This window comes from Corythoichthys intestinalis, chromosome 15 (genome assembly GCF_030265065.1).
Source record: "Corythoichthys intestinalis isolate RoL2023-P3 chromosome 15, ASM3026506v1, whole genome shotgun sequence".
In the NCBI taxonomy this organism is placed as follows: domain Eukaryota; kingdom Metazoa; phylum Chordata; class Actinopteri; order Syngnathiformes; family Syngnathidae; genus Corythoichthys; species Corythoichthys intestinalis.
Window position 1 is genome coordinate 27,134,764 of NC_080409.1, and position 11,967 is coordinate 27,146,730.

Genomic DNA, 11,967 nt, shown 5'->3' on the forward strand with positions numbered 1-11,967 from the left:
CTGTTTGTACACCGAGAGCACAGTGTCAGTCAATGTAAACATTATTGCTAGCTTCTGTTGTCTGTGTGCTGCGACGTCTTTGGACAGCTTTTTTTACAGGGAAAAGGTCACTTGCTGACCCAGAAGAGGAGCACACAACCAATTCCATTCTGCATAATACGTGGCTAAAAGCGAGCAAACGAGGCAACAAAAGCGAATGCACTGAGAGCATCCTACCTCATGACGAACCGTATTGCTAAAGCCAAAAAACCTTTCACGATTGGAGAAGAACTCATAATGCCTGCGACCAAGGATATTTGCCGACAAGCTTTAGGAGAGGCTGCTGTTAAAAAAGGCTGATTCAGCGTTTGGTGAGTTACATTCTACCTGCAATAAATCTTTGTTTTTAGCTCTGTTGACTGTTGTGTTATTTTATATGTACTGTAATTTTCTGCCACACTTTGCGGGTCCGTGTGAAAAAAAGGTCCACATTCCACCGGTCCGTGACACAAAAAAGATTGGGGACCACTTAAATGGCCGAGAGTGGGGGGGAAAATGACCATATGTGTGTATGTCACATACTCCATACTTATAAACTTGTGTCCTCTTTTTTTGAAAATCAAAATATGGTCACCCAAGAATAACAGAGGCAGTAGGAGTAGTCATTTGTTTTGATGCTTCTGTGCATGCAGGTCAGTTTGCTCAGCATGTGCTGGACTGTGGGTGAGGGTGCATGAGCAATACTTGAATAGGCTTAACGGAAAAAGGCAGTGTAAACTGGTTCGCTAAAAGACCAGATATGACAAAAAAATCATAATGGTGCATTAAGACCTGCGGCCTGAACCTAGACTATGTTAAGTGTTTGTGCGACTCGTGTGTTTCTACACGTTTTTTTTTTTTTTTCTTTCTCTTTTCTTAATCACTTACAGTACAAGCTATCATTGCTCAGGCTCATAACAGTTTTTAGCAGTGTTTGTCAAAAAGCTAGCCAAAGTGAATGAGCACATCATGGTTATTTTATCATAAACAAAAACTAGAAAAAAATTATGTAATCTGAATAAAAACTAGTGTTGCACCGATACCATTTTTTGGCCCCGATACCGATACCTGGCTGTGCAGTATCGGCCGATACCGATACCATACCGATACCACCCCGTTTATATATAAATAACCCCCCCCCCCCCCAGAAGAGCTACATAATTGGATGTGAAATCATTGCTATCAAGGCTTTGTCAGGCTGTTGCTTACCTTTGCAAAATAGGAAAAAGACGAGTACAAAGTATAATACTAGCCCAACAGTAAGAAAGTAAAAATAAGTTCATAATAATAAACTCTGAATGAACTGAGTAAACTTTTTTTAAACCTCTCAAAGGCCAAACAGTGCAACTTTCATGAAATTATTGTCACATTCTGCTGCTGGTTAGATTGTGTTTTGTTGCTGGGCTGTTAGTGGGGGCGTTCCTGACGTCGCACCTGAATCCAATGCGGGCTCATCAACGCAGCATTTAAGCACGGGTGAGCTCAGAGAAGGCTGCCGAGATATTTGTTTTGCTGATCGCCATTTGACATCTCGCACTATAGTCTCGCTACATTTGCTTGTTACGCCCCTGCATTGATTTTTTTCTGTTAGTGTGCTGCACTCGTTTGTAACCTCTACGCTGTGCAGGTATTTGAGTGTTTTTATTTTGGTTTTTTGGCTCGCTGCCTATCGTCTTAGTTAACCTTCGAGTTTGTAGTATTGAGCTCCGTCGACTTGCTGTCACGGACTCCTTTTGTTATTTCTACTATCCCGCGATGGCGTGTTATTTTTTTGTTTGCAATCATTAAACACTTGTACGTATCTCCCGCTTCGAGGTCCAACCTTGTTTCCGCATTTGCGGACGCTAACAATTATAAGTAATAATAATTGACCACAGCATCCCGTCTCTCTATTAGCCTCCTTTTTTCGGGAGGGGGGGGTCCCTTATTTCTATTTCTGAAAGGTGGCAACTAGGGCTGCAGCTATCGAATATTTTAGTAATCGAGTAATCGACTGAAAATTCTATCGATTAATCGAGTAATCGGATAAAACAAATATATTTTTAGGTGAAGAGCAATTATAAATATACATGAGAAAAGACATTTCATCTAATCTTGAACCATTTTCAGTCAATCAATGTCTTTATTTTCGATGTATATTGTTGAAAACAGCCAACAATTGCATCTCAGATGTAACTAGAATTTAAAAAAAGACAAATTCACTGCTTTCACTCAAAAAACCTTTAGATCTTATTAAAAAATATATATATTTATACCTAAAAATGCCATTACGCTTGATAACACACATCACTTAAAAGTTAGGATTTTTTCCCACCTGTTTCAATTGAATTTCTATTTGTGTCAAGCCATTTTTAAGTTCTAGTTAAGTTTTACGCTACTCTAAACTGTAAGTCCTGATAGGATTTTGTGTTTTTGCAGTGTTCAAGGTAAATGTATGATGCAGGCTGTATTGGAGCACATTAGGGACCAGTGCTACTTGGTGTTTTATCCAGCAATGAATACTAAGCTAAAATTGATAGTTAGCATTATTGAGTTTTTATTTTACACCCTTATCACTCCACAAAGCTATGTTATGTTAAAGCCTGTATGTAAGACACGTTAGCCACGCATCGAAAGTGGTCATAATTAATAGAAACCTAGCCCTCCGCAGGGCTAACGTTACGTGAGCTAGTGAATCAGACAGTAACGTTAATCTTATTTTTAGCGCTTAGCGCTCTTTATTAGCGCTTAGCGCTCTACTGCTTGAAGATGGCCGCTGTTTATTAACGCTGCCCAGACGCGGTCAAGTCTATCATATTGCATCTAGTTCAACATACATGTGATCTCTATGAGACTCCTCAGATGCTACCTGCTACCAACTTAACATCACGCGGGCTAGTTTTTAGCAACGTCGGCATAGTTTGGAGCGGCTGTCGGCTGCAGAAATGTTTTTTTATATTTTCTTATTGCTTCTTCCTCTACGCACGTGACGTCAGCGCGTTGTCCCGCATTAAAAGTAGTCCGAGCGAAACGTGATGCTTAGAGCTGTCAAAATAAACGATTACTCGAGGTGAATAAAATTACTCGGATCAGTTTTTAAACTCGAGTTACTCGAGTTGCTCGAGTATTCGTTTCAGCTCTAGTGGCAACCCTACTTTGGAAACAGTTCCCAAATTACTGCAGCATTTCTTTAAGTAAAAGACAAAGTAAAGATGACATAGTGAACTGACCAGAGATTGTTGCACCTGTCCAGCGCCCTTCCTCTGGATAGCAGTCCTGCTCTTGCAGGCTCAAACTCTTTGTGTTCGTTCACGTTTCATCTTCAAATGTTTTATCAGGTTCGAGGTATTGAAACTGGCCGATTGAACTCCACATCTTGAAACTTTTAGGGCCGCAAATCTTGCATGCAGCCATTGATTTTGATTGACGGGATTTCTATTTTGAAATATTTCCCGACCGGCGCCCCCAAGCGGCCTTGTCATTGGTCAGGAGTGGCTATTGGCCCGTTCTCATTGGTCTGGAGCAGGCCAATAGCGATAGCTGCTTCGTGTTCACGTGTCATCACACAACACAGAGACAGTGTAGTGAGCGCCAGGAGAAAAAAAAAGGCTGCGGTCAAATGTTATAATAATGGACCGGTAAATGGTATCGGCGCCGTCTTTGTTGGTACTCGCCGATACCGATACCACCATTTTGGGCCGGATCAGCGCCCCCTGCCGATACTAGTATCGGTATCGGTGCATCTTTATTAAAAACTAAATGTATCATTATTCTTAGGGTTGTTCCAATCATGTTTTTTTTGCTCCCGTTCCGATCCCGATCGTTTTAGTTTGAGTATCTGCCGATCCCGATATTTCCCGATCCGATTGCTTTTTTTTGGCTCCCGATTCAATTCAAATCATTCCTGATAATTTTTCCCAATCATATACATTTTGGCAATGCATTAAGAAAAAAATGAATAAAACTTGGACAAATATATACATTCAACATACAGTACATAAGTACTGTATTTGTTTATTATGACAATAAAAATAGAAGAAATAACATAACATTCTTTTTGTGAAAGGGATCCACGGATAAAAAGACTTGTAATTCTTAAAGGATAAATGTGGCTTTGTATATTGTGACTAAATATTGCCATCTAGTGTATTTGTTGAGTTTTCAGTAAATGATACTGTAGCCATTTAACTTCTGCCCAAATGCATGATGGGAAGTGCAACCATGACTGTGCGTCGTGGTACCAATTCATATATCTTCTCTGTGTTGGGAAATAACTTAGGGTGTTAAGAAAAAGATCAATTACTACCTTTCTTCCCCACATTGCTTTCCACAATTATTCTAATCGTTGGGAGAGAGAGGCTTTAGCCATTTAAAAAAAGGCTCCAAAGGCTGCCAAAATTCACTCTACTCATTCACGCTGCCTTTTAGCTCTCTATGTACGTAACACGGCGCCATTACAGATTGAACGCGACAATGCGTGAATGGGTCGTGCAGCGCATGCATTAATTGCGTAAAATATTTTAACGTGATACATTTTTTAAAATATTAAGTACCGCCGTTATCGAGAGAAATTTGATAACCCTACCTTAAGCCTAAACTAAAGACTCTGGATGAGTGTAACATATTATGTCTGTAACGTTAAAAAAAAAAAAAAATTTAAAAAAAGGCATGTCCGATATTTTTTGCCGATTCCGATACTTTGAAAATGACGTGATCGGACCCGATCGATCAGCATATAGCATATCTCTAATTATTATTATTATTCATTTGTTTTAAATTTAAGTCCGAGAACCGAAATGGTTGTGTGTTCTTAAAATATGAAAACTCACATTCTTGTATTTTATCCACAGATGCAATATTTACAACACATGACATAATTCAAAATGACTATATACATTTTTAAAAAATGTAATCTTTTCTGAGTTTTGGAATTTTATCTGTATTTATTTATTTTAACCTGTACCAGACAAACACCCCAAAACATGTTTTGACCAGATTAAATGTTGGAGTATTATAACAAAATTTACTCATTACAAATATACAAAATTTCTGCAAAAAAATTATTTAGGTGATTTGAAACACTCACAGAGATCCTCTCGATCTAGCGACTGAGCTCCTCCTCCAAAGAGGCCTTTAAAGAACCCTCTGTTGGGAGCCTCTGGAGTCTCCACTGGTGTGAACAACTCACTCAGCATCTCCTAAAAATGACATTGAACATCTTAGTTTTACGCTAATAAATATCGACTTTTAATGTTCTGAAAGAGGCAGATGTATGGTACCTGTAGGTTGTCGCAAGTTTCTTGGCTGTATGTGATCCTCTGCACCTCTGTGGGGGAGGTGAGGTAGAGAGCCTGACCCAGATTGGAGAAGCAGAATGTTCGTGCGATCCGCATGTCCGTGAGCGGCAGGTAGTTAACGTCAACCAGGGGCCGAAGACTCGGCAAGCTATGGACATTACACCTTACATTTATCACACAGTAACTTTGGCGTATTAAAACACTCAAACGATGGAAGCACATTAACAACCTTCAAACTCTTCTAACGGCTTTAAGTCTTTATAGGTGACTCACTGAACAAATTGGCTGCCAAGATGAGCCAATTTAAATGAATTGGACGTGTATCGTTGTCAATGGCAGGAAATGAGTTAATAGTAAATATTCGTTCATTTATTTTTAAATGCATACATTTTTTAAAGTACATTTAAATATGTATTTATTTTAAATATCTTTTAAAAATTATTGCAATTTATTAAATTTTTTGTAGTCATTTTTAGTTTTTTCTTAATTAAAACAAAAAAGGAATTAAAAAAAAAATATATATATATATATATATATATATATATATATATATTAATGCTATTTTATTTAGTAATGTTAGTGTTATTTGGGGTGGTAACCAGAGTGTATTTCTATTTTTATTCATTTAATTTTTTTTTAAATTACATTCCCAAACGACTAATTTTCTCCCGATTAGTCAGCCGACTATTTTTACGATTAGTCGACTAATCTAATAATTTAAAAATATTTTGGTTTTTTTTGTTTACTAATTTAGCAATAAAATTTTTGTTGACGCTTATCAATCCACAAAAAACATTGGAACACTTAAATTATTTATTAAAGTACAAATAAACACGCAAATAACAATAATAAATCACAAATAAACAATGAGTTCAAATGCTGATAGAATTAACTAGTGTAGCATCCCGATTGAAAAGATGGTCTCTTAAACTGTTGGTTTACAACTTTTATTCCATCCTTGATGTAATCACACTGTAAAAGCTACGGTGCACACAAATAAAACAACACCATTAGAAATTAACAAAAACTTTTCACCTTTTTCCTTTTAAACCTTATTTATATATCAATGAATTGCCTATATGAATTGCCTTTACCTTAATTTATTACCTTATCATTGACAATCTCTCCCTTGAGTGCAATCACTCTATATACTGTATATATTTATGACCTTTTAACCTTATATAATTTTCTATACCATAGAATAAACCATAACATGAAATAAACCTTTCAGTTAGCATTAAGAACAATACTAACAGCACTTATAGGCCCATTGTCAATGAAACATTATTATTTAGTAAGGCGACAGCACCCTCTGGTGTACAAAAAATGAAAAAACAAAAACAATTTTTACAAACTGGGTGACGGCACTTGAGGTGTTTATTCACGGCCGACGTGCAGCCAAGCTTGGCATTGAAGAGACAGGACAGAAGACTGTACCCTCCTTTGTTTCTTTGAAATAAGTCAATGTTTTGGACACTCTGGTGCGCTTTTTTTTTGGCTTTGTGCCGCTTTGCCCGCTTGCATACAGAGCATCCGACATTCTGAACTTTCCACGCATATATTTTTTTAACCCTTCATTAACCGTCTACGAGATGTTGTGCTCGTCGACGGATTTACGTCATCGATGACGTCGACTATGTCGACTAGTCGGGACAGCTCTAATAACAATGTAAAATGTTATTAATGTATTAAAAAAATACATTAATGAAATAATTATTAAAAATGAAAAAAAATAATTGTGGCCATCACATTTGGGGTCATTTAAGCCACACTACACCAAATGTTAATATTGTGTCCTACATGACCAAAATGTGATGTCAACGTATGTGAAACACATATGGGAAAATTTTTGTATTTGTTCAAATACCAAAATAGTCACTTGCCCTAAAGGGTTAATGTTATTTTACAAATTAACTCATTGGCTGCCACTGATTGATCATTGATTGATTGAAAAGGAGCTGCTGTAGGATGAGTTGAATGAAATACCTGAGGGTCATTATGTGTCCGTTGGCACAGAAGCAAGCGATGCAGTTGGTTCCAGCCATGCACACAACGTCGGCCCTCAGCACAAAGGACGACTCTGTGATGTTGTGTTTGTAGACACGCGTCTGGGATGGCATGGCCAACACTTTGGCCTGCTTCTCCGAGCACAGCACGGCAAACTGGGAGTCCTGGCCTTCCTGCCACGAGGGCGGCGAAGCCGGCCTGCGCCACCTGCTCTTTTCCTTCTCCTTCTCTTCATCCGAGGAGTTGGGATCGTACCAGGGCTCGTGGGAGGCGGACAGCAGAGATCCGCTGGCGTCCAGCAATGCCATTGTTAAGATGCCTCCTTTGAGTCTGGCCACGGTACCTGAAAAAGACAGGCGTGAAAATGGGTCCGGGGTTTAAAAGGTGAGAAGGGTGTGGAGGAAATACAGTGCCTTGCAAAAGTATTCGGCCCCCTTGAACCTTGCAACCTTTCGCCACATTTCAGGCTTCAAACATAGAGATATAAAATTTTAATTTTTTGTCAAGAATCAACAACAAGTGGGACACAATCGTGAAGTGGAACAAAATTTATTGGATAATTTAAACTTTTTTAACAAAGAACTGAAAAGTGGGGCGTGCAATATTATTCGGCCCCCTTGCGTTAATACTTTGTAGCGCCACCTTTTGCTCCAATTACAGCTGCAAGTCGCTTGGGGTATGTTTCTATCAGTTTTGCACATCGAGAGACTGACATTCTTGCCCATTCTTCCTTGCAAAACAGCTCGAGCTCAGTGAGGTTGGATGGAGAGTGTTTGTGAACAGCAGTCTTCAGCTCTTTCCACAGATTCTCGATTGGATTCAGGTCTGGACTTTGACTTGGCCATTCTAACACCTGGATATGTTTATTTTTGAACCATTCCATTGTAGATTTGGCTTTATGTTTTGGATCATTGTCCTGTTGGAAGATAAATCTCCGTCCCAGTCTCAGGTCTTGTGCAGATACCAACAGGTTTTCTTCCAGAATGTTCCTGTATTTGGCTGCATCCATCTTCCCGTCAATTTTAACCATCTTCCCTGTCCCTGCTGAAGAAAAGCAGGCCCAAACCATGATGCTGCCACCACCATGTTTGACAGTGGGGATGGTGTGTTCAGGGTGATGAGCTGTGTTGCTTCTACGCCAAACATATCGTTTTGCATTGTGGCCAAAAAGTTCCATTTTGGTTTCATCTGACCAGAGCACCTTCTTCCACATGTTTGGTGTGTCTCCCAGGTGGCTTGTGGCAAACTTTAAACGAGACTTTTTATGGATATCTTTGAGAAATGGCTTTCTTCTTGCCACTCTTCCATAAAGGCCAGATTTGTGCAGTGTATGACTGATTGTTGTCCTATGGACAGACTCTCCCACCTCAGCTGTAGATCTCTGCAGTTCATCCAGAGTGATCATGGGCCTCTTGGCTGCATCTCTGATCAGTTTTCTCCTTGTTTGAGAAGAAAGTTTGGAAGGACGGCCGGGTCTTGGTAGATTTGCAGTGGTCTGATGCTCCTTCCATTTCAATATGATGGCTTGCACAGTGCTCCTTGAGATGTTTAAAGCTTGGGAAATCTTTTTGTATCCAAATCCGGCTTTAAACTTCTCCACAACAGTATCTCGGACCTGCCTGGTGTGTTCCTTGGTTTTCATAATGCTCTCTGCACTTTAAACAGAACCCTGAGATTATCACAGAGCAGGTACATTTATACGGAGACTTGATTACACACAGGTGGATTCTATTTATCATCATCGGTCATTTAGGACAACATTGGATCATTCAGAGATCCTCACTGAACTTCTGGAGTGAGTTTGCTGCACTGAAAGTAAAGGGGCCGAATAATATTGCACGCCCCACTTTTCAGTTTTTTATTTGTTAAAAAAGTTTAAATTATCCAATAAATGTTGTTCCACTTCACGATTGTGTCCCACTTGTTGTTGATTCTTGACCAAAAAATAAAATTTCATATCTTTATGTTTGAAGCCTGAAATGTGGTGAAAGGTTGCAAGATTCAAGGGGGCCGAATACTTTTGCAAGGCACTGTATGTTTCGGTACACTGTACAACTAGGGCTGTCCCAAACGACCAATTTTCTCCCGGTTAGTCAGCCGACTATTTTTGCCCTTTTTTTTTTTATTTTTTTTTTATCTCTCACTAATTTAGCAATGAAATTTTTGATGACGCCTATTAATTCACAAAAACATTTTGAAACACTTAAATTCTTTATTAAAGTACCAATAAACGCGTAAATAACAACAATAAATCGCGAATAAACGATGAGGTCAAAATGCGATAGCATTAACTAGTGCAAAAAAAATGGAACGTAAACAGATTCAGAACACTGACTTCACCTTTCCAACATGATTCAAAACAATTCTTAAAAAAATTCATATTATTGTATTCTACAATATACACGTATAATAGTATTATAATCATTGCCAATGAGATTTTTCATAAAGGGTGTCATTTTAAAGCTATTCTTAGTGTAAAATCTGAATTCTGAAGTACAGTAGGTGGGATTAACTCCAGAAATCGTTAGTTATATGACGAACATGAAGTGCTTTTATTTTGAAATGTTTACCGGAAGTACGTTCGCTAAACGGCTCACAGCTTTACACTCCGCAAAAAAAGCTCTTTTTATCATTGCATGTGGTGTCAGTAATCTTTTTTTCATTTGCAAATGCTGTTAACCAGCGATTTTTCACGTTTGAAGTGTCACCTTTTAACCGCAAGTTTGTGTTTTGGACAAGATGTTGTTTTATAGCAGGCTAAAGGAGGATGTCTTTTCCCCCATTAGCCTCATTGTAGCAATGCTAACGTTTACAGTGTTTAAGATACATGCATTTCCTTATTTTTTATGTCTCAACTTTAATTCTACGGCGTGTTGATAACCAATAAACTTCTGTGAAAGGAACTTGAGTCTCATATGCCATCAAAACGCATGTGTACATGCACACACAAATGTATGCACCCGACAATAAAACGCAGCTGTGAAAATTACCTCCTTCATTTTTATTTACCGTGCGATAAATGGATTCATTGCATATCACGACAGGCTTAGCAAGTTCAATTAAACATGTCGTTAATAGTTAGATGGACTTACAAACTGGGTGACGAAAATGTATGTGTTCATTCACAGCCGACGTGCAGCCAAGCTTGGCATTGAAGAGACAGGAAAACAGTGAACCCTCCTTTGTTTCGTTGAAATAAGTCAATGTTTTGGCCACTCTGATGCACTTTTTTGGCTTTGTGCCGCTTTCCCCGCTTGCATACCAAGCGTCCGACATTAAAAAAAAAATCTCCCGACCCCCCCCCCCCTTAAAAAAATTCTCCTCGGATCTACACAATTCACGTAGGTCACCCTTTTTCACTTCAAAACGGCGAATTTCGCCGAAAGGTGAGAGATTTTCATGCCTGTCAATAAAACGTGCCGTTAGTTAGTTAGATGGACTTACGATCTGCCAGCTTGTAATTGTCTCCTCTCCTCTTCCAAAATTACAACTGGGTAATGGTGCTTTAGGTGTTCATTCACAGCCGACATGCAGCCAAGCTTGGCATTCACGAGACAGGACACAACAGTGTTCCCTCCTCTATTTCGTTGAAATAAAAGTTTTGGCCACTGTGGTGCGCTTTTTTTGGCTTTGTGCTGCTTTCCCCGCTTGCATACCAAGCGTCCGATATTAAAAAAATTCTCCCGACCCACCCCCCATTAAAAATGTTCTCCTCGGATCTGCACAATTTACGTAGGTCACCCTTTTTGAATTCAAAACGGCAAATTTCTCCTAAAGGTGATAGATTTTCATGCCTGATATTGGATTCTGTGTTTTGTTGCTAGATTGTCTGAATCTGTTTTGAGATAACTGTTATTTCTGTATGCACAACTAAAGTTGATACAAATCCATTCCACTTACCACAAGAGGAGATCCCGATTGGCTGCAGGAGCCTTTGGTCATCACCATGTGGCAGGCTGAGGGCCACCAATATGACTGAGCCCTGAGTTGTGCCTACCAGCATGCAGGGGCTGGTTGTGCCGTCCGTTGATTTCCTGGGGAAGGTCTCGCAGAAGCAGAAAGCGCAGACGGCATCACGGGACTCTCTGTCAATGCTGGTCACGCTCGAACTGCGCGAGCGGCTGAACGAGTTGTCCTTGGAATCTATAAGAGTGGAGAGGGGTGTCATTTACATCTCAGAGGAGACTCTTTGGACATGAGAATTTGGAAGGGTTGAGCAAATTTTCGACACTTGTTTTAACTGTACAAGCAGTTCATCTGAAACATGTTGACAAAGTCTCCACAGAAAGTGACCCACCAGAAGACCAAAAAAAAAAAAAAAATTTTTCCTTTTACAAAGTGTATAAAGGACACACTGAAAAGAGAAGAAAATACATATGCATGAAATACAAATCAATCCATATGCTTTTTCAAAATTAAACAGAAACGCAACTACTTGTGGTGACCTGACAGACTGCCTTCAGTCGGTAATAAAAACACAACAGCTTTGTTCATGTTGCATTTTCACCCTTTTCAGTGTCATCCCCAAAATGTAGTTAAGTGCATACCATACCACCTTTTGAGCTTTTTCATTGGACAACCAACTTGAATGGCTTCCTACAAAAAAACACCAGGAACCTGCAGGACTCGTCACACCGAAAGAGCATCAGGAAGCCAAAAGAAGGTG

General features: G+C 39.2%; 1 protein-coding gene across 9 annotated transcripts in view; it reads right to left on the minus strand.

The window, feature by feature from the left end:
• Window positions 1-11,967, minus strand: part of stxbp5b (syntaxin binding protein 5b (tomosyn)) — a 68,996-nt gene that overhangs the window by 13,746 nt on the left and 43,283 nt on the right. For all 9 annotated transcript variants that reach the window (XM_057858918.1, XM_057858917.1, XM_057858912.1 and 6 more), the window contains 4 exons: window positions 11,202-11,444; window positions 7,281-7,644; window positions 5,277-5,442; window positions 5,084-5,195 (listed from right to left, as the gene is read on the minus strand). In XM_057858918.1, the coding sequence (XP_057714901.1) occupies window positions 5,084-5,195; window positions 5,277-5,442; window positions 7,281-7,644; window positions 11,202-11,444 (885 nt within the window). The remainder of the gene's footprint in view (window positions 1-5,083; window positions 5,196-5,276; window positions 5,443-7,280; window positions 7,645-11,201; window positions 11,445-11,967) is intronic.